The sequence below is a fragment of the Crassostrea angulata genome, unplaced genomic scaffold (genome assembly GCF_025612915.1).
Source record: "Crassostrea angulata isolate pt1a10 unplaced genomic scaffold, ASM2561291v2 HiC_scaffold_140, whole genome shotgun sequence".
NCBI classification, from domain to species: domain Eukaryota; kingdom Metazoa; phylum Mollusca; class Bivalvia; order Ostreida; family Ostreidae; genus Magallana; species Magallana angulata.
Genome location: NW_026441695.1, coordinates 32,688 through 59,432, shown reverse-complemented (window position 1 = coordinate 59,432; position 26,745 = coordinate 32,688). Strand labels below are relative to the sequence as shown.

The 26,745-nt window shown below is 32.4% G+C and overlaps 1 protein-coding gene, 1 long non-coding RNA gene and 1 pseudogene across 6 annotated transcripts; 2 read left to right on the top strand and 1 right to left on the bottom strand.

The window, feature by feature from the left end:
* Positions 1-10,907: 10,907 nt before the first annotated feature.
* On the top strand, positions 10,908-18,066 carry LOC128169475 (uncharacterized). Of its 5 annotated transcripts, none has more exons than XM_052835609.1 (8): positions 10,908-11,021; positions 11,123-11,159; positions 11,358-11,551; positions 12,164-12,362; positions 15,846-15,953; positions 16,043-16,259; positions 16,832-16,923; positions 17,579-18,050. In XM_052835609.1, the coding sequence occupies exons 3-8, from the start codon at positions 11,543-11,545 to the stop codon at positions 17,620-17,622; spliced, it is 669 nt and encodes a 222-aa protein (XP_052691569.1). In that variant the 5' UTR covers positions 10,908-11,021; positions 11,123-11,159; positions 11,358-11,542; the 3' UTR covers positions 17,623-18,050. The 5 variants fall into 5 exon arrangements, with proteins under 5 accessions (XP_052691569.1, XP_052691574.1, XP_052691572.1 ...); XM_052835612.1 differs by having other exon boundaries at positions 10,917-11,021; positions 11,400-11,551; XM_052835611.1 differs by having other exon boundaries at positions 10,948-11,017.
* A 184-nt stretch (positions 18,067-18,250) lies between these two features.
* LOC128169476 (uncharacterized) lies at positions 18,251-26,048 on the bottom strand (annotated as a pseudogene).
* Positions 23,167-25,497, top strand: LOC128169477 (uncharacterized). Its single transcript, XR_008241543.1, has 4 exons — positions 23,167-23,818; positions 24,089-24,229; positions 24,597-24,683; positions 25,008-25,497. It is a non-coding gene; the product is annotated as an uncharacterized LOC128169477 (long non-coding RNA).
* Positions 26,049-26,745: the final 697 nt, after the last annotated feature.

Sequence of the window (26,745 nt, the reverse complement as noted above, 5' to 3'; positions counted from 1 at the left end):
TGCGTTTCTGAAAGAGGCGTATGTTAGGGTTTAAATGTCGAAAAACTTAGACATCTCCGCTGGGTACTAAGCATGCGCATAACGTATTTTGTTTTGCTTTGAGGCTTTGATTATATGTGGTGGATCAATTTTCCAATTCATAGTACATGTAGTACCCGAAAGTACGAATGTTATACTTTACCACTGAATGTGCATAGTTCAAGCTGTTCATGACATTTTATGTTAATTAAAGTAGAACATATGCCTATACACTCCTTAACATAATGACATTTTAAAGAAAAACAGTTGATATGAAAGCTGCATATATAAGAGGTTTCAGAAACCAAATATGTGACAATTAAATGCATTGTAGATGATATTGAGGCACAATCTTACATATTAATTGAACGATACAATACATAGAAATTAACTTCAATGTTCGTGTAAACTTCAAATATTTATAGAATACAGGGACAAGGTACAGTGGATATGCCCCAATACGTCTGCAGAATGAGAAGTATGCTTCATAGACACTGTAGATCTTTAGACATTTTCAGATGCTGGGATAAAGATTGATTCTTTTTTATCAATTCACTATATTATTTATAGAAAATAATATGACCATGAGTATAACAGCAACCAACTGAAATCGAAAATATCTACTGTATAAATAATATTACATGAACCTTGTCCATCCTCTGTTCCAATATTGAAAGAATGTAGACAATGACATGGAAACGATTCTTGATTTTCTGCGATTCAAATGATAATAGATTTGAAAGATATTAATAGTCAACAATTGACAACACAGGAATTATCAACATTTGAGGCCTGTTTAATTTTCAACCATTCCATCCTCGTTGTCAGCGGGCAAATTTATGTTCATTTTCAATATCTAATATTAAGTAACTAACAGCTTTGACTGGGCGAAGTCACGTCAGAGTGAAACTGTTTGCAAGTGTAGAAGGACGGAAATTACACGGGACCAAAATAACCCTGTACACAGTATTTTGATTAAAATAAAGATATAAAAGCAGTTATCTAAGAACACCCTTCCTATTTAAAGGAAGTTTTATAATTAAAAGGTTTTTACAAGTTTAATGAAAAGGGCATCTTAAAAAAATCCCCTATCCCTTCCGGATGAGACATTTTGCATCTTTGCGGTTTTAACAAGTGCATGTGAGTTTTACTTTTTTTCCCTATCTGCTTTGGGTTATTGTGGCGGGGGTGTATACAATGGTTTATATAATAAGTATGACAAATGCAAGCTAGTTAAATTTGTAAATAATGCACACTGTTGTAAAACTGCTAAAACAACGCTTTTGTATTGCAAGTCGACAACTTCGAAATAAAAAAAACCCTTGATATACGTACATCTAAAATATGATGAAACAAAACTATCATGAATTCAAGTAATTAAAGATCAATTCAATTAAATGAGTACAAATAAACAATGCATATGAATATGCACGAAAATCATTGATAGTACATGTGCCCCACACCTATTTTAAAAGAATTACGATCGATGTTAAATATGAACGCAATTGATCACTTCATCCTAGAATTAATAAGATTAATGAATTTGATTTCCAAAAATTCAAGGTGTGCATGTGAAATTTCATAATATTCCATAACCTTGACAAACGCTTGTCAACAGATCTAAAATTGATGCACACTCTGCACGCTTCTAAAACATATTTTTAGGTAATATTATAACAAACAAAAATTGATTATATCCAAATGCGAGTTCATAAACATTCCAAAATACATGTAGCTTTCATACGGTCTTGTAAAGATACTAGGAGTCAAAAATGAAAATGAGAATGCATACGTGTTGTAAAGTTTTCAGTAATACATGTATAGGTAAAGAACAAACAACCACACACAAGGACAAATTACAAATGTAAACGTTTTGAGTTGCTTCTACTCATAATTTTGAAATCAGTTTCGTTTCACAGGTTCAAATTTGATTAGAAACATTAAATTCTAGTTCATACTTACTGAGTATAGATTTAAAAAATCAATAATCTATTCGTACTTATATACATCTATCTTGTTGGGGAATACATATTTAATTTAGAAATAAAGCATCTTTTTAAATATTGTGTTTATATCGTTTATCGGGGTATACTCATTCTTCACACTTTAGGTAAATTTCATTACGAGTAGTAATGTATATAACATACGTTTATTAAGGTGAGCCCATTATTTATCAAATTGATTTAGTCTTAATTTATTTAGAAATAGAAACAGTTATCGAACAATAGGTATTTTTTTAAGTTATATGTACATGTACAAATATTTAAATAAATGTGAATGTTTTCTTTAATAACACATAAAACAAACCAAAAAATAAAATTCTCTGTATATTTGGCCTTAGAAACAAAACAAGTTTCCGCCTTTTTGTGAAACGCAACTTAGTCTGGTTTTGAGGTTTAGTCCCTGATTTAGTCCGGACTAAGCTTACGCCTGGACGTAGGCCTTTTTGAGAAACGGGCCCCTGGATATCTTTTCGCCAATTTAAAAAAAATCCAGCGCGAGCACTTGTCAGAGGGGCGGGAGGAGGGGGGAACGCAGCACTGAGTTCGCTTCCACACTGAAACGAACAACCATGTAGAAAATCAACAGAGTGATTAATATGTGACTGATAAAATCTAATCTATAATATTCTTTTAAATAATCATCAAATGCCTCAATTCAGGACATTCTTTTATCGTGCTAGCACCTACCGCAAACATGTAACATGGAACTTTGATTATAATTTGATTTGATTTTTAAACTACCTTGTACGCTATCCTTTAATTAAATCAATGCTTAATCAGCTGTACAAGTAAAATAAATACATTTATTTTCGTCATAAATCTATATAATAGTTGAAAACGTAATAAAATAGAGTTCTGTCCGTGCAAAATATGAAACATGAACTCGCGATAAGGTACATGTAGAAAAACTGGATCGCGCTGGATCTCCTCGGCCATGTGCGAGGGATGATCATCATTTCATATTGGGGGGGGGGGGGGGGGTTAAATTTTATTAGATATACAAACCAACCATTAATTTATGTCTGACTATGTTTCCGATTTGGAGTAATATCTTTCATTATTATTCAGTTACACTCAAATGTTTAATTAAATAAATGCAAGATGGACAAATTTTTACAATATAAAATTAAAACAGTTCTTGTATTTACGGCTCTATAAACTCAAACACGTTCATCTTCATCTAAGTGTGCGTCGCGGTGTGCGAATCCTGTGTATTAGAGAATCGCTTACCGCTAGTAGTGCAGCAGTGGCTGATCTTCTCGGCCGTGGACGAAGGATAGATTACGTAAAGGTACAACGCACAGCTCAGAACCCAGGAAGATTTGAAAAGTTTGCAGTATAATAACTATATTCTATCAAATAGAAGTTCTTTATTTTAAACTTAAAACCCACAATTGATCTATGTCTGATATTGCTTTAGATTGAGAATGACATTGCTTTTATTAATTAACTGAACGATTTCTTAATTGACACCCAATCTTTTAGTCCATAAACTTTTATGTGTAATCAAAACTAAAACAATTTTTGAGTTCGCGTCTAAATAAATTCATTTATGAGAGACGCAACTCTCGTGTATTAGATAACCGCTCACCGCTAGGTAGCCCAGCCGCGACCATGGTGACCGATTTTCTCGGCCGCGGGCGAGGGAGAGTTTCGTTAACTTGGCCAAATTGCCGCGAGTACTGGTCAACACGTATTACTTTTTACCCTCATATTATGCAATACACGAACAAAAAAAAACAGTTTTATGAGATCAATAAAGTCACAAACAACATTTTTTGCAGCGACGCCTATATCGAAAAATTTACCGTTTAAGAGTTATGAAGCAAAGACTTTTAAGAGATCTAGACCCCTCATTTTAGGGGCTAGCCCCTTTTTTAAGGTATCAAATGAAAGCACAACTTTTATTCTATATGTGTCTAGAAAATAATTACAACTAAAAAGTTATTGAGCAAAGATATACGCAAAATTTAACATTTTTTGAAACATAAATTTCGATGTAATTTTTAAAGCAGTATACGTGTGTTAATCAAACATGTAAAACTAGGAGGACAACGTTCAAGATGTCTACATTAAAGATTTGTAAATTAAAACTACTTGCTACGGATCAACTCGGAGCCTTTGCAGGTACACGAGACCCATTAAAAATATTCAAAGGGGAATAACTCAAAACCGGAAGTAGCGATTTCACCATATGTTTTGCTATAGTAAGCTATTGTCATTTACAATAAACCCTGAAAATTTGAATAAAATCTAATGACAAACAAGCGAGATATTACAGTTTAAAGAAACGTCTAGAAGAAAAAGAAGAACTAGAGCAAAGCAACGAGTGGGTCTTCCGTTAATGTCGGAAGTAAAGCTGGAAGTTCCTGTAAGAAGCAGAGCTCTTAAACCAATAACAGGAGAAACAATAATAAAAAGATGAAAAAATCGAATTATTCCTGGTACGACTTAAAAAAATCCGAATGATATTAAGTACGAATTAACGAAAACCTTTCTGATTTCAAGAACGACTTAACAAAAAAATCCGAATGTGTTCAAGTACGACCTAACAATAATTTTTGGTACGAGTTAATTTATCTTTAACATAACGCTATTTTCTTAACCAAGAACGTGGAATTAAAATTTCCGGAAAACTCAATTTTTAAATCCCAATATTATTGTAATGCATCGTCCGATTTTAGGACGGATTTCAGTTTAAAATTAAGCATAAAAAAGCTTCTTTGTTGCTTTATGATTAATATCAAATTTTTGGTGAGAAAAAAAGTTATTATAAAAAGACTTAATAGCCCTTCTGGTCCCTAATTTGAGGGGTCAGCCCCTTTTTCTTGATATCAAATAAAAGGTCTCGCTAATTTAAACATATTTTGTTTTACAAGTGTTCGCAAATAGTAAAATGCTATCGAGATATCTAAACAACTGTGTTTTAGGGGCTGACCCTTAACCCCTTATCGGGGCCACTAACAACAACATTTTTGGTATCATTTTGTTAAGAACATTATTTTGAACAACTTTTGTTCTACATTGCTTTTCAAAATATTTGTCCTTTTTCAGATATTAATGATCAAAGTTTTTAACTTCTGGCCCCTTGAAACCCCTAATTACGTAACATATGGCTTAGATATGATACTGTATAGATAAACAGCTGCACAATGAGCATTTTTGCTTCTGTAAATAATAACAAAATATTTTTCAGTAAAGAGTTATTATAAAAAGACTTAAGAGCCCCCTTGGCCCCTAATATGAGAGGCCAGGCCATTTTCCTTGATATCAAATTAAAGGTCTTGCAAATATAAACATATTTTGTTCAACAAGTGTTTAGGAATTGTTAACCTTTCTCAAGATATCTGTATAAATGTGTTTTAGGGGCCGACCCTTAAACTCCTTACCGGGGCCACCAACAACAACATTTTTGTTTTCGTATTGTTGAGAACATTATTTTAAACAACTTTTGTTCTACAGTGCTATTCAAAATATTTCTCCTTTTTCTGATATTAATGATCGAATTTTTCAACTTCTGGCCCCTTGAAACCCCTAATTACGTAACACATAACTTAGGTATGGTACTGTATAGATAAACAGCTCTACAATGAACATTTTTGCTTCTATAATTGATAACAAACTATTGTTCAGTAAAGAGGTATTATAAAAAGACTTTAGAGCCCTCTTGGCCCCTAATTTGAGGGGACAGCCCCTTTTTCTTGATATCAAGTTATAGGTCTTGCAAATATAAACATCTTTTGCATCACATGTTTTAACAAAATATGTATACATAAAAAGTTAATTCAAAAAATGTTCTAAAATTTTGTGGACAATTTTAGTGCTAATTTTCAGGTTCGGGCGAGCTTCAAGGCCTTAAGCAATTTTCATTAACGGAAACAAGGGGGTACATCTACAAACATACATCTACAATCCCTGTAAATTTCAAGCTTTTGTCTTAATTAGTTTCGGAGGAGATGCTTGGACAAAATGACCCTTAAAAATTTATAAAATCGTCAATATCTGAAACCGGAAGTGACATCATCATATGAAAATATAACAATATGTAGCGCCGTTAATGCTCTATAAATCCTGAAAATGTCGTGGAAATCGGTTGAATAGTTTATGAGATATAAGCCACCAAAAAAGTCGGAGGAAGAATAATAATAATGAAAAAGAATCCGAAGAAAAACAATAGGGTCTTCCGTTGGAAACGGAAGACCCTAACTAGAGCAAAGCTCGTTGCAAAGCAACGAGTGGATCTTCCGTTAATGTCGAGAGTAAAGCTTGATGTTCCTGCAAGAAGCAGAGTTTTTAAATCAATAACAAGAGCAACTTAAACAAAAAGATTAAAAAAATGAATAATTCTTGGTACGACTTAACAAAATACGAATGATTCTATGTGGGAATTAACAAAAACCTTTACGATTCCAAGAACGACTTAACAAAAAATTCCGAATGTGTCAAAGTATGACTTAACATAAATCAAATTATTTTTGGTATGAGTTGAATTTTACGCTATTTTTTTAACCAAGAACGCGGAATCAAAATTTCCGAAAAAAATCAATTTTAAACCCCTATATCTATTTAATGCATCGTCTGATTTAAAAACGGATTTTAATTTCGTGTCCGAAGTAAAACGATAGTTCTATCTTCTCTGTTAATGTCATAGCTTTATCTTTTATAAAAAATGAGAAAAGATCCGGACAAAATCACTTTTTAAAACGTGAAAAACGTCAAAATGTGACGAATGTGATGACGTCATCAAATACTTTTTTTCATATCAGAGATCTTTTAAATACCCATAAAATCTGTAAATTTTAAAGCAATCGATGCAAGCGTTTTTAAAATATTTGAGTTGGAAAAAAATAAGAAAACAAGAATTTAATACATAGCTCTGCGATAACCTTAATCTTATGCCTATAAATATGGTTCAAGGTCACTGCAATCCCTTTACCCAAAGGCACTCTGTGGATGAGTATGAACCAGATTGAGCCAAAGGGAGAGAATCTATGCTCCGGATAAGTGATCTTGACAGAGATCGGGCAGATAAATTTGCCTTTCTATCTAACTATGAAATAGTTTTAGTGCTATCTGCTATCGGTGAATAGTCATCAAAACTGTTCACCAGCAGCATTTATTCAATTTCTCTCATTTTCAAACTCAGAACACCTTTGATGTAATCCGATCGCTGCATTAAATTCTTAGCCCGATAACTCTGAGTTGTTTATCATAGAAAAAATGCTGCATTGCCGACAAATAAAGTTTTTTTTTGGATAATGAAATACATTTTTACTATTTGGACAATAGCAAGATTATTATCCCCCTCGACAGCAACTATTTCTCTCGGCTTGGCCTCATGATATAGTTGCTGTCTTGGTGGAAAAAAAAACTTGCTACATTCTCATAGCCAGTAAAAAGGTATATAATGTCCAATCCACCTACATTCCGAGTTATATAACCTGCAATATCACTGTGCAGTCAACACAACAGTCATAGCCGCAAGTTTCAAAATTTACTCCTGCTTTTCATGCACTTAACATTAGGAGCCTTCATATTGCATACCAATTCAAACAGGAGACACCCCTCTAACTAAAGATAATCATTAAAATTCATTTTATGAATCATTACAACACTCATAAGCCTTCAAGTACAGCAAATCTCAATTTTACAAAATTATTAACAGGCACTTTATTCGAAACTGTCCCTTGCTCCCTTTAACTTAGTACATTATCGTTTAATGAAAAGATGTTTTGTCTTAGACTTAGAAAGCTAATGCAATTCTGAGAAAAAGTATACCAAAAAGTCCCAATTCCATTGAAGTTTAAGAAAAATATGGCCATTGAAGTGAACCCACCATTTCAACTTTCCCTTATTCAACACAGCCTTATTGGGTTCTCCATTATAAAACATCTTTGCCTAACCTTTTAGAGGTCAATTGTTTATCAACCTCCTTCAATAAGAAACCTTTCTCAATACAACATACATCTACATGACATTATCATGATAAAAGCATCACATCACTTAGAAATGCCCTTACATGTACACTGTATACCCCCCCCCCCCCCCCCCCAATCTTTTGATTTTCATAAAAAGTCATTGTTTGAAATTTTTTACCTAATTTTATGAAACTTGTGGCAATTTTCACACATATTTGAAAATAATCATCAATGATACTAAATATGGATCTTTTTTTTTTGTTTATTGAATTATCATTATAATTAACAAATAGACATGTATTCCTGCATGTGAATTCTTTTATCCCTTAAAAAAAGTAAGCTAACAATCATATTAAGTGAATATTTAATCTATTCTGGTTTCTGGTCTCCTTTCAACTATGCTAAAACAGTAAGACCTACAAGTTCAACATCTGCCTTATATTAAAGTTAAATTCAAACACACCTGGGTAGCTGGAGACAAGGGAGACTTCCATGAAAAATGATCAAATTTTACTACAAGTTTTCCTACATTTGTATGCATGAATACATTATAAGGTAAGAATTCGTTGTTTCTTATTTATTTCAAAAGTAATTATCATGGCAGATGTTATTTGAAGGTCAAATTTACATTCACATATCCTTCATGTAATCTTAATGGTGACAATTGGACCGGAAAGAGTGAGGTGGTTTTTAAATTATAAACACATCTAAATATTGATCATTATAAAATTATAAAAAACAAAATAAAGGAAACATAATTGCATACTTTTATTGAAAACAAATTTTCACAGCTAACAATTGTAAATTACTTTAAACACTAATAAACAGCCTTAATTTTGTTTGTTATAATTTCTTATCAAACACAAACCACAACAAGGCATGATGCTTAACTTAGAGTTCCATTACAGTAACTGTTCATGAATTATCCGATTTAATTTGAATTATCGGTATTAAATAGTCTGTAGAACACAAGGAATATGCATGTGGGTAGAGGTGACAGGTTATCCTCAAGAGCTTGAAAAGAATCAACAGGTAAAAATCCACGTGGCCACCAATTGCTGAAATAAAAAAAAATCAATAAGCTGTGTTAACATACATGTACTACATGTAATAATAGATGTGTTTATATTAACATATTCATAGTATTTCTGAAAAAATACACTGACCATGCCGTGTAATTTGTATGACATATCCCGATACATGACATTATCATTTAGTCACTACAAAAACAAAAAATTGCATATCAAGTCTTGATATACCATTTAAAAATTTTCTTAGGCATAGACATATATCAAATTGAGAGAGAGAGAAGAGAGAGAGAGAGAGAGAGAGAGAGAGAGAGAGAGAGAGAGAGAGAGATTGATTTTTTTCTCATAGGCGACATACAAGGCTGATACATATTTTAATGGGAAGCGACTCCATTTTGTATAAAAAAAAATACGTCCGGTAATGTTAATAGATTTAAACAATTTCTCCAAGCCTTCTAGAAAGCCAAAAAAGTTGCTCCCTGAGAGCCCTCTATGTTTCTGAGCACATAATATGATTATTTTACTGTAAGAACATGTAGGTACCCGAATATCAAAAACTAGAGATGACCACACCATAATATTTTCGCAGATGTATAATTGGTTTACCATTGCCCTCTATAATAAATAGTAGTAGGGGTTCGAATCTCAATAACTAGAGATGACCACACTAGTATATTCAAACAAAAGTAGTGGTATACCACTTCCAGTCCCGATTTTTAACCACACCGCTCTCCCTAAAAGTAGGGTCCCGAATTTCAAAACCCTGAGATGCCATATCACTATATCTTCCCAGTCTTAGTGTCACACACTATTAGATGGTCCTGCAAAATTTCAGTCCCCAGGGTAGGGGCCCTCTGTGTTTTCGAGCGCAATGTTCAAACTCCTCCTCCCCTTATAATGAATAGTGAACTACATGTAGGTACCCGAAAACTAGAGACGATCATATTGCCATGTTTGCAGTGGTAGTGGATTGTTTTGAAAGTACCAGCCCCCTAATATAAATAAAAACCTTTGTAATGTGAACTGCGTTTAGTATGCAGTTCATCTTTGCGGGTGTATACTGTATGCAAGGCTTAAACAATTTTAACGTGATATGATTGATTAGACATTGATAATTAAAAAGCTTATAAACTTCCATTTCTGTTTTACTTTATTTCATTAGACCGTTACTTTGCAGGTGTATCTTATCTTCTTTGATGATTTCTTATTTTTGGATGTCGTCTGTCCTATAACACACCAAGCGGTACAGACAACGTAAATACCGCGCGTTATGACCGACAGCATTCAAAATTGAGCATTCAATGCTTGTATTGATGTCATTAAACTGATGTCTATTTGGAGGAAATATTGTGTATCATATGCTATAAACCCAATATATACGCTCTTAGGCATGGATAAGAAGCATACATGTAACAGCCGTACAAACATTGCCTTTAAGCTTGCGTCCGCGACTTTTAATCTTGTGCCCAAAATTTTATCAAAAAATTTTCTTTTATTGACAAAAAAATATGATTTACCGTTTATTTTCAATTAGTATCTATCATATTGGTTATGTAAGTTTAAAAGTTTCATTTAATCTCACAACAAGAATATATACTTAAAACGCATGATGAAGTTTATATTTGTGCATCTGGCGCATGAAATAGCTAAATGTATACACAGGAAATTAAACGTCGCATAATTCCAATGCAAACATAAGGGAGATATAAGCTGATTGTAAATATTTTATTATTAACGCGTAACATACACCGGTGATGTCAGGTGCTTTTTTACGCCTTCTGTTCTGATATAGGTTTACATAAAAGATTTATAAAAAACCTAAAACAGGATATCCGTTATTTGTATGAAAATCTATACTTCACCATATGGTACATGGACACTATATTGATTATTAACCGCCTTTAACAAATTCAAAATGATAACAATCAAGCTGTCGCTTAAATATCAGTGTCGATAAAGGCTTACTGTATTTCAATAGCTTTGAATGAAGTTCCTATTCATATTGATATGTATTTAATATTAAGCAGAACTTTACTAGACAAGAACATGAGTAGGTAAGTATATAGTTTTCTAAGTTTTTATTAAGTGAATATGTACAACCCATTCTGACGACGATAACAAAAACTGATTGAAAAACATTTTTTTTTATCTGCAGATTATAGCGATTTGGTGATTTGAGTTGATCAGAACAAGTAAGCATTACAATTATATACATATGTTTAAAGATATATTTTTTTTTTCACTTAGATAATATTTAATTTTTCTTTGCTACATTGGTACTAATTTGCATTTGACAACCTTTGTAATTTTAATAATAATTTAAAACCATTTAATTGCTCCACTGTTTTTATAATTGTTTCATTGTTTTCATTCAATTTCAAATTGCTTAGGTCAATACATGTAACTTAATCTCATCGCAACAAGTTCTATAGTGAAGCTTCATAAAGAACATCTGAAGATGAATGCGTAATGCATTTGAAATTACTTTTACAATGGAGTTCTGAAGTAATAACATCAATACAAAATAGAGAAGCCGTTTACATACACATGGGTGCACTATTCAGTACAAAAATAAATGCAAAAGGTAAGTTAAATTTTCAAATTCATTTCATCAAGATAAATGACTACAGTCCATTCATGTAAATCTTTCTGCTTTACTATGAGTTGCAATCTTAACGATACTCTTTGAAAAATGTATGCATTGCTATAAGATTTGTACGTGATACATAAGAAATCGAAATAAATCTGATTGACATGGTATGATATGCGATCCTATATTCAATATATATTCAATATATTCATATATATATATATATTCAATCATATTGTGTGCACATTAAGTGCCACGTTTCTTAATGCATGTACAGTACTATATAATTGCATAGTGTACATGTAGATTTATGCTTTAAGGCTGCAATAAAATATTTTAAATACAATTTCATTTTAAGAGCGCATATTATTTTTTATTAATACTTAGAAATATATGGTACATATACTGATTTTCTGATTAACTCATTGAACAAATACCATTAGTGTATTAATGAACCATGTTTTGATAATTTATAACAAGACGTCTCATGTAACCAAAATTAACGTTAAGATCAAAGATGATAATTCAATATAATTATGTTGTTGTCCTTAGTATTTAATTTGATTAATTTTGCACAAAAAATCTGTTTTATGTTTTTAAACCCAGATAGATATTTGTTATGAAACAAACAACACGCTGGGATTTGTGAGTCAATGTCCAAAAAATGACTCTCTTTTTCAAGAAAGATCCAGGAGAAAAAACTGTAAAACCTTACCACAATGCACAGGAGAACCACTGGTTTATCATTGTGTTAGATTCAGAGAGGAACTTGTTGAAGTATGCGCTCCAAGAGGTCTTATAACAGGTAAACACCACCAAACTAATTTGATCCTATCTTTATTTCCTTTTTGTTTTGACACTTACTATACACACGTGATAGTGTACGTACATCCAAAATATATGTTCAGAAAAAAGAACACCTTATTTGTTTTCATTCAAGCATATCCAACATGCATGCATTGTATTAAATTTAAATATTTCATTTGTGATGGTAAATATACACTCAATATATTTAATATGTGTTCGTAACAGGCTTTTTTTTTACTACAAAAATTTTAAACTTGTATAAAACTGATTGATGATGTCATAATAGCTCACGATATAAAAGTGTCAATCTGCATGACGTTAAGTTCAGATTTTCCCGTGATGAAATTCTGGCATCTAGACAGAACTACACTGGTACATGTAGCGACAGTTTCAGTCATATTTCGCCCTGTTTTCGAGTGATTATTAAAAAATATCACTACACTGTAAGTTCACAACTGTCGCCACCGATGAAACTCTCATTATAACTTTTTCGAATAAAATCACATAAAAAATATAAATTTCGTCGTGGGTCACGGCTGAGGACACATTTTCCTCTTAAAAATAACTGCATAAAAATGTGCCATTTTTTCATCATTTTTGACGTAATAACGAAGTCGAGATATGCCAAAAAAGCGAAGTCGTATTTGTTATTTAAAGAAAGAAGATGAACGTGTATAACCTAATGACAACGCTTCGTAATATAACAATTGTTATATATTGTTACAATAGCAATATTAAATTTACTAATTGGAAGGAGAGCGAACATGAGAACCTCCGTTCCGATCTCTGTAGAATTTTGAAGGAGACGGTCAACATAGATCTGGACGCGTCTGACGTATTAGCCATACATAGAGTACCGGGAGGAAACAGAGGAGGACCGCGCCCCGTCATTGCGAAGTTCCGAGACACAGACACAAAAATTAAAGTGATCAAGAATCGTTCCAAAGATGAAATTAAGAAGCGCATTGTGATGCACGACCACCTGACTCCGATGAACGCGCAACTCATCAAAACTCTAAATCTGGACGAGCGGATCAATGGCGCGTGGTACTATAACGGCAAAGTATTCGCGGAGGACCACGGTGGGAAGAGGCATCGATTCGACATCTTGGACAAGGTGTCAGATAAAGTCAAACATCGTCATGAGGAACAGCGGAGCAGTTTTTCCAATCGTTAAGATCGGGATCTGGAAACGAAACTTGGACCTTTTGTGATCGGGATCGAAATGTGCATATTAGCGTGTGAGTGTGTGTGTATGAATGTCGTGTTGTGTTTATCGTCTTTACTACCAAATACCAGTTTACCTCATTATTTCACTACCATTAAACTACAGGTAAATTTCTTTACATAGTCAACCTTGTTTTGTCTACAGTCTCAATGTGTTCAAGTGACCGAAGAGTTATATATACAACATAAACATGCATAAAGTCTGTCAATATTTCGTGACATTTATTTTCTATTTTTTTTTTCGTTTTGTGATTGTTAGAAATGGCTGATCTCATAAGAATAGCGTCTGTAAACTGTCAGGGCTCAGCTACGAGCTCAAAAAGACAAGATGTACTTAATTATTACAAAAAACAAGGCTACTCTATCTTGTGTTTACAAGACACCCATTTTATACCTGCTATTGAGCCACTTATTGAAACTCAGTGGGGTTATAAATGTATCTTTAATTCCTTTAAGTCAAATTCTAGGGGTGTCAGTATTTTTTTTAATAACAGTTTTGAGTTTAAAATACACAATGAAATGAGGGACGACGATGGAAACTTATTGGCTATTGATACTACCATTGAAGACAATCATGTTACTTTAATAAATATATATGGCCCAAATGCAGATAATCCGGGTTTTTTATGAAAAAGTTAAAGATACCTTTTTGAATTTAGACAATGACTATTTTATATTATGTGGGGATTTTAATCTTGTTCAGAACCCAGAGGTGGATACATTCAATTATTGTAACATTAATAACCCAAAAGCCAGAGAAAAGGTATTAGATATAATGAAGGATCTTCAGTTAGTTGATTACTATGAAATTCTTCATCCTGACAGAAGAATCTATACATGGCGAAAAAAAAATCCTCTGAAGCAAAGTCGCTTGGACTACATTTTAATATCAGAAAGTTTAACAAATATGGTAGAAAAGTTCTCTACTAAGCCTGGGTATAGATCTGATCATTCAGCTGTGGTTTTAGAGCTGAAATTTAATAAATTTTCAAGAGGTCGAGGGCTTTGGAAGTTCAACAACAGTCTTCTAACAATTGTGTTTGTACAGTTTAGTTTTATTTTTTTTAATTTGTCCAATTTTCTGTTTCTGATAATAGCGAATCAATCATAAAAAATAAATATAAGGGTTAATTCATACAGGTGTGAACTGGGTTGGACCGTCAACGCCTGATAAGCCATCAAATGCTCTATAAAAAGCATGATTTGGTCCATATTTCACGAGAATAATTTATGTAGCTATCCATGCCAATAATAACTCTATATTAAAAAATTTCAAAATACGGAATGGAGTTTTCACAATTATAATTTTATATTATTTTGAAATAATTAGGTTGCAAAGAAATCCTGTTATGTAGGTAGCAAATTCACCTGTGGAAATATTCAATGCAGTTTATTTAGATTAATTATTATAAAACCTAGTTCTCGGTCGATATACTCCCATCGGGCGATATACTCTCATCAGGTCTATAAATCCTTCTATTGACTTCATCAAAAGCCTTTAATTGTGTAATTGTAAATTGATTTTGTTTACTAACTTATAAGCAATTAATTTTATTTATAAGGATGAAACGATGAATAAGCTATCCGAGAAGTACAATATTCGTGGAGCCGAGCCGGAGGCGAGGTGACTATTGTATTTTGCGGGTAGCTTTATCGTCGTATTGCTAGAAAACAACAAAGAATATTTTATTATATTATTTAGCGAAAAATTAATAGACATATCAAATTGAGTGTCATCAAACGGAGCATTTAGTTTGAAACCATAGCCACCCAAATTGAGAAACGCGAAATATCATTGGACGATCTATTTTAAGTTTAATGATAATTTGACCTTTTATATCATGTGCAGGTGAGTAGAACGTTCTTTTTTCATGAAAGTTGGATAAAGGCAAACCAGAGAGTTTAGAATTGATCGAGCAATATTACAATATTACAAATGCATTCAGTTCTGCTTGATTCTTTATAAATTCATTAATCAGAAAATAATATTCCGACTACACCACATGCGTTGAAACCTACACTACATGCGTTGAAACCTACATTTCATCGGTTGAAAACCAACAAAATTCATTTTCTTAAACATTAGAAAATGTGTTTTGTCGGTTTAAACGCAAATATATTAAATGTTAATATACATAATATATTTGCGTGGAAAACGACAAAACACATTTGAAATACATTTCCATGTTGATAAAGTGCACATTTCGTTTGCCAAAGAATAAAGACCTTTATATTATCATTTACGACATTACAGGATTTTGTTGTGCGCTGTTTGACGAAGGAGTAGGTAGAGTGGTTGAGGATTACTTCAATCCCTGTTCGGATTGCCCTTTTGTGTATCAATCAGATGATGTTTCAAAATGTAAGAACTTTCATTTGATTTTTTATTTTACAATTTTCTATGTCGTAAGTCAAAACTTACCTACACTTGAATTGGAAATATTTGTCTAGATTCAAAATGTGTAGGAAAGAAAAAAGACACATCGACACCCGGACGTTATAAAAAGTACACAGCTATTGCTGACAAAAATAATTCTTTTGAGACGTCAAAAGTGTTGATCAGTCAACGATCAAGCTTTGCTACGGTAAATCATCCTGTCATGTTAAATGAAACTCCTGCTACCAAATCATTTACCGTAATGGAAGGAAAAGACATACAACAAAAAGGGTATGTTTCATGTTACAGATCAATAATTTTTACTATCAACAATAGAATCAAATCAGAGATAAGCATATAAATATAATATTATAATATAGCATATGGTATAATCAAGGCAGTACAAGACAAATAAAAATGTTGATATATTTCATGCCATGTACATGTACTATCAAAATAGTAGAGTTTTTCATTTCATTTACAATCCGTTTTAGTGGAAGTGTATTTCTAAAAGTAGTAAATTATATCAAATCTGACTTAAAACTCGGATACATGTGTAAATGTTCGATGTATCTTACGCAGTTAATCTACTTATATGACTTTTAAACATTTATTTAGTGACAGGTATGTGAAGATTTTTTTTCTGGCTAAATAACATTAAAGACAAGCTGTCCTGTGTTTTATTTCAAAAGCGAATGCCCATCATTTTGAAATTCAAACATTACAAACATTTTACAACAATTACTAGTAGCATAGGGGGAGAAAAATAAAACTACAATATCTCATGCATATTTTTATTGATGTACTGATTGATATTACATGTATTATGGAAATGATATTCAAAGGAATCGATCTTTTAACAGGAAACTTAGAGAAGGTCATTTTGTCAGTATTTCGTTTGCAACACTTGTTTTACTGGTTTTCATCATCTGGCTCTCAGTCCGATATCAGAAACGTAGGATATTTTGTTTCTTTTTAAACATGTATAAAAAGAAAAAAAAAATATTTGAATGGTTCTATAAGTACCTCATCACATTTAAGGTCAGACGACACGTTCCTCAATTTTATATAACTTTTTCCAGGAATTTGTTGATGGTTTACTACTATTTTCACAAGCTTTCTTGCAAAAAATTAGGGTACCTTACCAGGCATTTCTGCAAAATACTAGAGTATGCAATTTCCTATATAATCTTCTTGGAAATACACTTGAATTGCATATATAAAAATAAATACATATACAGCACAACAAAAATCACTATATTGATACTCTATCTCGGCCGGGGCGGGGCTTTGAACTCATGTAGAGCCTTTACGCTTCTGGCAGTGAGCGGCCACGGTTCTAACCACTCAGCCATCTAGACACATAACCATATCCAATTAAATTTTCAAAATTTTTATATAATTAATATTTTTTATTCGAACTGTTTATTACGAGGAGATGCAAAAAAGATTCTTGAGGAAAGTGTCGTCTGACCTTAAAGGTCATTCGATTTACATGATTTTTCTCTCGTAGAATGGTCTTGTGCAACACTTTCTTATAAAACTACATTCATTCTTTTCATGACTAAATCGAAAGTAACTTAGACAATACCTCTTTCTTTCTTTTTTAGATGTTACGCAATGTTCCTCATCATCCACAGAAGATTGGATTTAATGTGACTATTATCTGAACTGTATTTGACACTTTTTTAGAGTTCTTAACAACACAATAACAGCAGCATTACAATTTTACCGATGAAAAAAACGAAGTCTTCAATATAACAGAAGCAATTTGCTATGGTTGCTTTAAATTAACATAGGTTTTATTCAAAACGTTTGTCGATCAAACATATGTATCATATCAAATACAATTTTTAAGGTGCTTGTTTTTTACGCTTTACGTCATGTAAAATATTCACCAATGCTGTCTTTTGCCTTTTACACATTACTTGTTCTATGAACGCGCACAAAGAACGCTTGATTTCATATTTAATAGTTAATGCTCAATTTTAGTATTCTAACGTTACTTTTTATATCATCTCACATTATATTTTGAGAAAAATACTATTGTTTTACAAAATAAATAAATGTATGCCGGGTGTTACCGTTTTGCAATTTGTACCTTTAAGTGTTATGCTTTCTCAAACAAAAAACTCAGTATTCGTTTTTACGTTCAATTGGTTATACACATGTACTATATTGTACATTCTGAACGGTTTTGTTAAAGGTTTCTAATCTGAAGCCAAATAAACCACACATCAATTATAAAATTCCATGAAATAAGTGTTTGAGAGAAACAATCAATAAATTAAAGTTTCCCTGATAAGTCATTCTAATCTTAATAACCTACATTATTTGTGGTTGTGTTTATCACTGTGGTCTTGACGAGGTTCCTTGAAGAGAAAAACCATTACACACGCGATACAAACTACTGCTATGACCGTTAAAACTGTTACGAACGAATTTTTATCTGGATCTGGTTTTGCAATTTCGGTTTTACAACTGGACAACAATTGCTTGGTCGATATCTGAAACAAAAGTGCATAATTTCATAAAGTAAAACAGAAAATGATACTGAATTTACGATGACTTTCGTCATAAAATTCACCACCATTTATTTGTATATTGTTTTGAAAAATCTTCCTTATACATCATATACACATTTACATATTATTTTAACTCCTTTCACACTGTCACTATTAAGAGCTACGAACTATCATCACAAGTGCTGGTGAATCATAAACCGACAAAAAGTCTGCAATTTTGCATTGTATTTTGATGACGGGCAATTAACTTTAATTTATGCTCAAATTTCCTGTACATTGAAACGAGATTAGGCTGATACAATGTAGTTGATTTCGAACAATATGTATTCATTTGTTGGCTCTCATAGATATTTATCTTTCGGCCCGTCAAAGATTCAGTAACCTTTGCAATAATCCATGTCATAAAACAGAATAAGAAATTAAATAAAAATCTTTGAAACTCATAGCTTGTCGGGTGCATGTTGAGCGGAGATTGTGTTAATGTCCTCTGAGAGCGCAACACGACTCGCAACACGTTGAACAAATAGTCAACGAGGCGAAAAGCTCCAATCTAATACGAATTTTTGTCGACATGCACTCGAGACGACAATATGTTCAGCATGTCTTCAACATTTATTCGAGACTAAAACTCGGACGAGAATTCAAAACCGCTTAACATTTTCGCCGCTGATTAGCAAGCAGTGGCGGTAAAAAAAAAACACTAAAAAAACTAGTATTTATTTGACATGCACAGATTTGTGTTCGAGTCTTACACGGCATCCGAAGAGTTGTGGCGAGTTTTAACTCGCTACAATTAGAAATTCCAAATAGTAACAGTGTGATCTTGGCTGAAATTTATTCATAATACATAAAAAGCTGTCTATTTTTTTTTTACAATGAGTATTATATATTAATCCTTTATTCCTAATTTGTCAAAAAGTGAATCGAAGAAGCATCTTACTTCTATGAAATTTTTAAAAAGTTTTATGAAAATCAGGCATGCAAAGCAAAGATAAATTGGTTTTGATATTTTGACTATAAATGCTCTTTTTACATCCTTATTTAGTTTTTTCCCTTTTACTTTATAAAGGTATGAATATGTCCTACACTAAACAATGTTAGAAAATTACCTGATACCTTATATGGATAAGGGACGGTTATTTAAACTTGTAAGCAAATGGGCTTTTATTCTCATCAAGAAATAACCCAATTTTAATATCATACATATACATGTATACCAGAGTTAGCTTAATTAAAAAAGCAACAACAAAAAAACAGCACAGTTACTCACCAATACCCCTTCTTTTTTTTCACATTACCACAGAAAATCAGAAACATATGTATTGTTCAAGAGGTATAATAAGACCAGTAATGGCACAACTTCATGTTTTTTTTTCAAATTAAAAACGAAACGATCTTAGTTTTGATACTGATTTTATATTTTATCTGGTTATTAATGGAAACTATATTTTTTTCATAGTTTCAAACATTAATATGAAGAGGATGAACAAAATTAATATAAATGTGGTTTTACAACTATATTTAAAAAAAAAACATTCTTGTATACCACCGATATAGTTAAAAAAGACATTGTTTGATTGCTTGAACAGTCCTTCTTAATATTAAAAACGTCTGTTTCTTATTATAGTAATACCAAGATATTATAGGAAGAGAGACGGTGAATTTTGGAAGACGCCTTACATTATTATTTCTGCATCTAAAGGTCAGACGACACGTTCCTCGTGAATCTTTTTTGTACCTCCTCGTAATGAAGAGTTCCAATAAAAAATGTTAATTTTATAATAACTATAAAAATAATCAAAATTTACTTGGGTTTGGATATGTGTCTAGATGGTCGAGTAGTTAGAACCGTGGTCGCTAAATGCCAAAAGCGTATAGATTCTATAGGTCGTGAGTTCAAAGCCCCGCCCCGGCGGAGATTTAGTTCTATTATAGTGAATTTTCCTTTGCTGTAGATTTATTTATTTTTATATCAGCAATTCAAGTGTATTTTCAAGAAGATTATATCGGAAATTGCATACTCTAGTATTTTGCAGAAATGCCCGATAAGGTACCCTAATTGTTTGCAAGAAAGCCTGTCAAAGTAGTAGTAAACCATTAACAAGTTCCTGCAGGAAAAAGTTATCTAAAATTGATGAACGTGTCGTCTGACCTTAGGATAATACAATACATTGCTTAATATCCTGACTTATTTGGGGCTTCATACATTATATAAAACACAGGTTGTACTTACACCCAAGGCATCCTCTCACAAAGTCAGACAGGTCCTTTTCACAGAAACAATTTTCGTGACATTTATATCCAAAGTAAGGATAAACACACCTCCTACTGCAGTTAATCCAGTAGAAACCTAATGGACATTCTACAACATACACTTTCATGTATCAGTCTTTTTATAATTCGAAAAAAATATAATAACAACAGGAAAATTTTAAATGATACAAAAGATATAAAAGCAAAGTTTAATCAAATTAAACTGTACTTTAGTAAGATTTGGTTAATTGAATATATATAATGATGCATTGTCCAATGGCACCTATTAACGAACTATATCGATATAGATTGTTTTGTAAGGAAACACATTTATTCCCATGATAAATAATGTATGTGTTATATCATGATAAGCATTATATTTCCTAATTAATAATTTAAAAATACATATTTATGTATAAACAAAAAATAATCAACGTACTGATAGTAGTAAAAAGCGCTAATCCAGCTTCTGTATGTATATAACTGATATATGTATATAATATTTCAGCTTCCGTATATGCTGTATATTTCCTTATCCCCTACAATGTTGGATGTAAGCCCCGTACATTAAATTCACAATTATAGCCTGTACATTAAATTTACAATATCACAGCTAATTGTGCCACATACGTTTCACATATGTTTGAACTTAACACACGTACAACATACGTTAAACATACGTTACACACATGTGAAGTCAAACCGTACGTTACACATATGTTGAGAAACGCATGGTTAACATACGTGTGATAACATACGTTCAACATCACATATTTTTAACATACGTTAGATTTTACATATGTTAAACATATGTGAACCATATGTTTTACATATGTAGATCTCAACCACATGTTACACATATGTTAATAAACACATGCATGGTTAACATGAGTTCTAAAAACCATGTTACTCGTGCGTTAATAATATATATGTTTTACATATGTGTGAACTGAAGGCATGCATTTGAATAACTTTACATTAGATGCGTTCAGAGTTAACCAGATTGTTACCAACGGCAAGTTCGGTCACCAATGTCTACAATTGGTTACCAGTGGTAGCAAGTGGTTACCAATGTTGACCATTGGTGTACTTTCAATTTCAAACGAGGTCACCAAATCTACAGGCACATAGAGCTTGGGCAAGTTTGGTAGGTGACGCCATTATGCTAACTCAACATGGCAGGATATAAGATGCCTATGGATACTGATGTAAATAAAGACTTTAATACAATAGGATGTATGCATATCTTATTGAATGAATATTTTGAAGACAATCTAAGACAACCGAGGGCTTCTAAAACCCGTTTCTATACCAGGAAAAATTTTAGTATTATAGTATGTGATAGAGAACCGGCATTTTGAAATTCGAGCTTGGAATTTCGGTAAGACTTTACTATATCTTGCATCAAATCAAGTTAAAAGGATGTTGATATCGATCGAGTGAAATATGCATAGATTGCATAGAAATTGCTTTATAGATTTCAAAGATCCATGGCCAACAAAGAAATTATTGATAGGCCTATATCACATTGCTGTTTGGGACAACTACCCAAAGTCCAAGCTCTTGTTAAAGAATGGATTCTATTTATATACATTCTTGATAGCGTTAAATATTTATTATCAATTTTGCAATTAATCTTTACTTACTTTGTATTAATGATGGATTGGTAGTCATTTTGTAGACTTCTTTATATAATTGGGAATTCAACAAAATTGTCATCAAAGTTGTGTAATGACTTTTTAAGCATAATAAATCACTCAATGAAGCTGTTTTAAAGGGAAAGAGTCACACTTCACAGAGGAAAGGTATTTTGTTTTGTTTTCAACTGTTTTATATGTCCAAATTGTTACAGTTGGTAACCAAGTGTAACCAAAGGCTACCATTTGCTTAAATTTGACAAAAAAAAAACGTCCATTGTACTACCTCTACAAATTGCTACAAATGGCAGCACTTGGTGACCAATGACCACCATAGTTCAAAGATGGCAACCAAATGCTACCAGCGGTAGATTTCAATTTCACCAACGGTACAACTCTGAACGCACCTATTAAAATTATCTGCATGCGCGGATCTAAGGGGTCGGGGGGGGGGGGATCGAAAGGATCCCAACTCCCCTCCCCCCCCACCGGAAAATGAAAGTGAATGAAATTTACACAGTAAAATTATCGCAAATATGCCTCGGATCCCATCCCCCCCCCCCCCCCCCCCCCCCCGGGCAAACACAATTATCCTTCGGAACCCCCCCCCCCCCCGGAAAAAAAATTTCTGGATCCGCGCATGATCTGCATGTACATGTCTGATGTTGCTTTATCACTCATGAATGTCTTTGAAATGAATGCATGTGAACATGTGTGAAGAAAAGCCTTGCTACTATGCGTGTTTATTGGTTTAAACTATGCATAAATAAAGTTGTTTAATTAACAGAAGCCACGCGTCTTCTTAAAACTAATTCGATAACGAATCTGGAATTAATACGAAATCGGTTTTAGATTTGTCGATGACAAACTATACGTCACATTTTTACGTCACGGAACCAGAAGATCGAACTGCAGGATGGATTTGGCAGAGGTAATGATTGTCAAGCATTCGTTTTTATTTACTTGCATTTGAAAATTATATCGTACAATTACCGATGTCAAAAGAGTAAACATGTAGCGCGGAGCTGTAACTGTGTTCTCCGGGAAAATTCGGGTTGAATTAATGACGATAAAAATGATGTTTCTCCAGAGAGCTACAACTAAGCAGCTATTTGGTTTAGTTAATATAGAAGAACCAATACTTATTAAAACCCATAAAATATATGTCGATCTTGGATAAAACGCATTTGAAAACTGAAATATTTGAAACTAGAGAAAAACTAGAGCAAAGCTTATGTAAAGAAACGAGTAGGTCTTCCATTGCAACTAAGTGAAATAATTATTGAATTGCCTCTAGTAAGTTGTATTCTTATTGCATGATAATTGAAATTTTTTTATAGGCATGCATTGGCTGCTTCACATATCACTGGAAGAGGACACCAACTAGCCAACACAGTCAATGACAGATGTCTCTTTGAATTGATAAAATCATAATGTAAGTACACATACCATTGCATTTCACAATTTAAACATTTTTTAAGGGTCATCAACACCGCTGGGAAATGTTTTCCATACAAATCCAACCTAATAAATAACTCAAAGGTTTGGATTTCTATGACATACTTCATTAAAAGTAGAAGTCACTGGGTGTTCAGGATCATTAATGATAATCTGTTGCATGACACCTACATATACATTTGTATTTCTTAGTAAGTGTAAAATGTTGATATATCTATTTATCTAATGCATGTATTATATTTTGTAGCAAATGGATATAATACAGAAGTTTCAAAGATCTGTTTTGATGTAGCCTGAAGATTTTGTAATGAATGATCCAGGATCCAAAAGTTCTTCGCGGAGTTCAAAGACAGTTGCAATGTGGTTGCTAATTTAGTGACAGATTAAGGTAATTCAATTTAGATAAAGATTAATACAGACATGTATCCAGTCACCCCCAACCCAATACCCCCCTATTTTTTTTTATTGTTGCAGCAAAGATTTTTCTTAAATTTTCATATAAAAAGTGAATTATCAAGGAGGTGCCCCCCCCCCCTCCAATGCATGCACACACACACACACACACACACTTTTCTGGGGACTATGTGTAAGTGTACTTTAGAATATCATTTCACCCAAATGATTCAAGCTTATTTGCATAAAAAATATTTTACCTGTATAGGTTGTTTTCCGCTTACATGTATAAATTATTTTTTTTAGCGTGTATTTAAAAACTGTAATGATTGTATGTACTTAAGTTTGTATTAATATTTTAGAAAGAAGTTCAAACAAGCATTGTCATGGGAAAACATTAAAAAGGAAGAAGTTGGAGGTGGACAAAAATCAGGATGAATATACTAAAGGTAAAAAATTATTTTGTCAAATTAATACTTGTGATTGACCTTCTATTTTGCCCCCCCCTTCTCTCTCTCTCGCTCTCTCTCTCTCTCTCTCTCTCTCTCTCTCTCTCTCTCTCTCTCTCTCTCTCTCTCTCTCTATGAGAGCTTGCAAATAAAAAAAAATTATTAACAATTGTAAACTTTCTTCATGTTGTATTTGCAATAAAAACTAAATGGATCGTGTCATTCTTTAACAATATTGTTAAATAAAAAAGCAACCGAGGCATTTGTTAATTTTACTTCATCATAGAATGAAATTTAATGTAAAATTCTTTGTTTTTTTTCCAGAAACTATTAAAGCACAGAAGAATGACAACAATATAAATCTAAATGTAATCATTCACGGAATTAAATTCATTTTTAATCTCAAAATTGTCTTTTTTCTGTAACTCTAATTTTAGATTAACAAGTAGCTGGAAATGCAAAATGAATGTTTCCAAAGATTCACTGAAGTTACTGAGTAATTAATTGAAATGATTTAAGCAGCAAGATGAAGTATATCAAGAATGAACTGAAAAATTAAAAATATTCAAGTAATTTGATTAAGCAATTTACATGCGATATGTATGTAATTCATGTGAAAAACGTACGTTGGATCCACATACGTAAAACGTATGGAATGTATCACGTATGTCTAACACACGTGTAACATACGTTTCACATATGTTCATTAACGTACGTTAAACACACGTGGTACTTAAATCACGTTAAACGTACGTGAGGTCACATACGTATCACACACGTTTAACGTATGTGAAACGTATGTGGCAAATTTTGCTGTGTAGCCTGTTCAGTTATGTGCATTAACCCCGAACCAGTTGAAATGATGTATACTTCTGTTCATAGGGAGCGGTTATTCAGTGCACCGGACGTAGAGGTCTAACTACAATAAAGTACTGAGCTATGCTTAGCGTTTTAAAACCATGTCAAATGATGATCTTCAATTTATCAGCACCCAAACGTTGTTTAAAAATCATCACACGTGTTCTTTTATAAGTAATGCAGGTATTAAGCTTACCGACACATTGTTTCTTTGCTGTATCCCACATTGTCGATGGACAACATCCATTCGGATACCTAAAATAAGTTTCATTATTATAATACTACGGATGACATGTTTCGTTATACAACAAGTGACCCGAAAAGAGAAAGAAATCACATTAATCCTTATTGGTCTTATATTGACCATACTTACTGAATACATGGTCCCCTTTTAGAATCCACAAGACATTATAACGTTACGTGCAATAAGGATAGCACTACACTATTAAGAAAATGTGTACACATTCTGGATAAATTAATCAGACAGTTTTTCCCGTCCACACTCATTAAGTGGGCTTTCTATTTTATAATACAATAGTTTCCTTGTTGATGTTAAATAATAATATCTATATATCAAATGCATTAGAGAGTTTACGTTTAATGACTAAAGAGATTGATAATTACTCTTTACCTCATGTTTAAATTAAAAATAAAAATAAAAAGTTAACTTCTCTTAAAAACGTTACTTAGTCTTTTTAAGGAATTTGGATATTTGTTTTTGATATTTTGGTAAAAATAATACATTATTAATCTTCCAGTTAATGCATGTATTGGATGATTTTAAGTACAGTAGACCCATGCTGAAGCGTACTAATGTCTATATATACATTTTTAATTTTTTTTTATAGAGATTGCATTTACTGTGGGTTAGAACAGATACATGTATATAGATGTCTACATTTGTAGGTGTGGGCATTGTTGGTTATTAATAAAAACACATGTTTTAAATACCATATTAAGTGAATGGTTAACAAACACGAAAAAGAAAGAAAATAGCAAAACCCATTGTCTATCATGATTGACATGATAGATGTTATAGTGACAGAAAGACTAATTTATTTATTATCACACAATACTTACGTAATCGCATTATTCAAAAATGGAAATCTCTTGTCGATATATACAGTGTAAGAAGTCTCCAGTTGAATTGTAACGTGTAATTGTCACGAATCATTTCTTTTTTAAACAAATACGTCACCTTAAA